General features: G+C 68.1%; 1 protein-coding gene across 1 annotated transcript; it reads right to left on the reverse strand.

Moving 5' to 3' along the window:
- Positions 1 to 335: 335 nt before the first annotated feature.
- Positions 336 to 2,269, reverse strand: klhl34 (kelch-like family member 34; the record flags this gene model as incomplete). Its single annotated transcript, XM_084475209.1, is given in 4 exon segments — positions 336 to 719; positions 804 to 810; positions 812 to 906; positions 908 to 2,269. Coding segments are annotated over 4 exon segments (1,848 nt in total).
- Positions 2,270 to 2,639: the final 370 nt, after the last annotated feature.

Below are 2,639 nucleotides of genomic sequence, written 5' to 3' on the forward strand. Positions count from 1 at the left end.
GATCTTTGACGTTTCCCTTTTTCACAAGATCACATGTGGTTGGTCGCAGGAATACCAAACATGTTAATGCCCTTCCTTGCAGAGGCTCGGACGCCATTTTGTCTGCTCATCCCTTGGCCACAGCAATGTCATTTGTAAAATCCTCAGCAAGTAGCTTCACCTCGTTCCAAATGTCAGACTATAGTTGTTTAAAACGCTGGATGAAGTGGATGGCAGGGCGGGGCGGGACGGGTGGAGCTAATACGGAGGACGCTGTCTTCTACCCCCGAAATGTTCCCCATAATGTCCGCTCTAAGCTCAGTGTGGGGGTTGCGGCGGGGGGGGGGGTGGGGGCCTCAGTCGGGCAGGGGCAGCAGGGTACACTCCGTGCCGGTCAGGGGCTCGGGGAGAAGGCCGATGTCCTTCCACCGGTCCCGCCGCGCGTCGTACTCCAGCACGCTGCGCAGCGTCACCTCCCGCCCCTCGCTCCACCTCCTGCCGCCGAAGAGCAGCAGGGTCCCGCTCGGCGTGGTCGCCATCCCGTAGCGGAACGAGCCGATGGCCAGCGGCCGCAGGCGGCTCCAGCCGTCCGACGGCCGGTCGTACCTCTCGATGTCGCAGAAGGGCTCGGTCATCCCCAGCAGGGCGTAGATGTGGTCGCACAGGGCGGCCATGCGGTGGCCGAACCTGGCGATGGACATGGACGCCCTCCGCTCCCACCTTTTCCCGCCGGCGCCCGGCTCCCAGTGCAGCACCTCGCGGCTGCACTCGCCGCCGCTGCCGCCCCCGCCGCCGCCCCCGCCCCCGCCGCCGCCGCCCCGGACCCCCCGGACCCCCCCCCACCCCCCCCACCCCCCCCGCCGCTCCTTCCGGGCGGCCGGTGTGGACGCCCACGGGGCAGGGGACCCCCCCGCCCCCGGCGGGGGGGGCTGCCGGGGATCCCGCCCGACACGTACAGCCCGCCGCCCAGCACGGCGGAGGCGTGGCCGTGGAGGGGGCGGGGCATGGCCGGCCCCCGCCGCCACCCGCCGTGGGCCATGTGGTAGCACTCCACCGAGGACAGGGCGGCGTGCGTCCGGGCCCCCGGGCGCGTCTGGCGGCCCCCGACGGCGTAGATGACGTCCGCCACCACGCAGCACGTGAACCAGGAGCGCGGCTCCAGCATGGGCTCCGCCTCCTCCCAGCTGTCGAAGCGAGGGTCGTAGCGCCACACCGCGCTGGACGTCGTCGTCGCGGCGACGCACTTCCCGCCGCCCGCCTCCCCGCCGTCGGCCTCGGACACCAGCTCCCCGCCGAGCACAAAGAGGAACCCCCCCACGGAGCAGACGCAGTGGTTCCTCAGCCTCTGCGGCAGGCGGGAGCCTAGGGGCGAGAAGGTGCTGTTTCTGAGGTCGAAGGTCAGGATCTGCTGTCCCGGCCAGTCGGGGCTCTCCCCTCCGCCCACCAGAAGCACGCGATTGGGCGACGCTCTGAGCGAGGACTGTCTGGTCTGTCGGACCGGCTGAGCCGATCCCAGCCGGTGGTACTCCAGCGCTTTGGTCAGCTGACTCCTCACGAGGGGCGTGGCCAGGGCCTTGTGAGAGCCGCTCAGACGCACCAGGTCACACGACGGGACCAGCCCGAAGCGCAGGCGACTCAGCAGCAGGTTGGACTTCAGCAGCGGGAGCGGCCCGTTGGCGTCCAACCAGTCCAGGGCCAGCGCCACAAGCTCCGCCTCCTTGACCCCGGGAATCTCCTCGGCCTCGAGCGCCGCCGTCAGCGACGGGCCGTTGAGCTCCAGGAGCGCCTCCCTGTGGTGCCGCAGCAGGCTCCTCATCTCCGCGGCGATGGTGCGGTTGGCGTCGGCCAGGGCGCCGCCGAGGGCGTGGCACTCGGCCAGGTTGGCGTAGCCGCAGCAGGTGGCGGCGCACAGCCCGTCGACGATGAAGCGCTCGCACATCTTCACCGCCGCCTCCACCTGGAGGTACCGGGACGCCTCCAGGGCGGCGGGCAGCGAGGCGGCCGACAGGCTGAGCCAGCCCGAGTACAGGAAGTCCAGGACGCTCTCCAGGCCCTGCGGCGTGACGGCCGGCAGGCTGACGGCGGCGGCGGCGCTCTCCGGGGTGGTCTCGCCGAACAGGGCCCAGAAGTAGTCGCTGGAGCTGGCCAGCAGCGCGCGGTGGCAGGGGTAGGAGCGGCCGCCCGTCTCCAGCACCACGTCGCACATCCGGCCCTCGCCCCGCAGCCGCTGGAGGCGGGACAGCAGGGCCCCCCTGTAGGAGGAGCTGTAGACCAGGGAGTAGGCCTCCATGCAGGAGGGAGGGAGGGAGGGGCGGGGCAGGAGGGGGGGGGGGGGGGAGGGAGGGAGAGAGGGGAGGGGGATGGAAATGATGGAGGAAAATGGGATGAGGTGTAAGAGTAGGAGAACAGAAATGAAGAATGAATGGGTATTAGGAGGAAAGGAAAGAGGGAAAGAAGGTAGAAAGACTTGGTGGTTTGGAAGGAAGGAAGGAAGGAAGGAAGAGAGGTTGGAGGGTTTGGAAAACAGAGAATATCCCTGGTGCTGATGGAGATGGCAGCTGAATGCTGATTAGAACGCTGCAAGGGAATCGGGAGTAATGAGGAGCGATGACTGAGTCATGAGTAGATAAGCTAATAAATGCTGGCGAGAGAGAGAGAGA

This window comes from Micromesistius poutassou (genome assembly GCF_964030765.1).
Source record: "Micromesistius poutassou genome assembly, chromosome: 11".
NCBI lineage: Eukaryota > Metazoa > Chordata > Actinopteri > Gadiformes > Gadidae > Micromesistius > Micromesistius poutassou.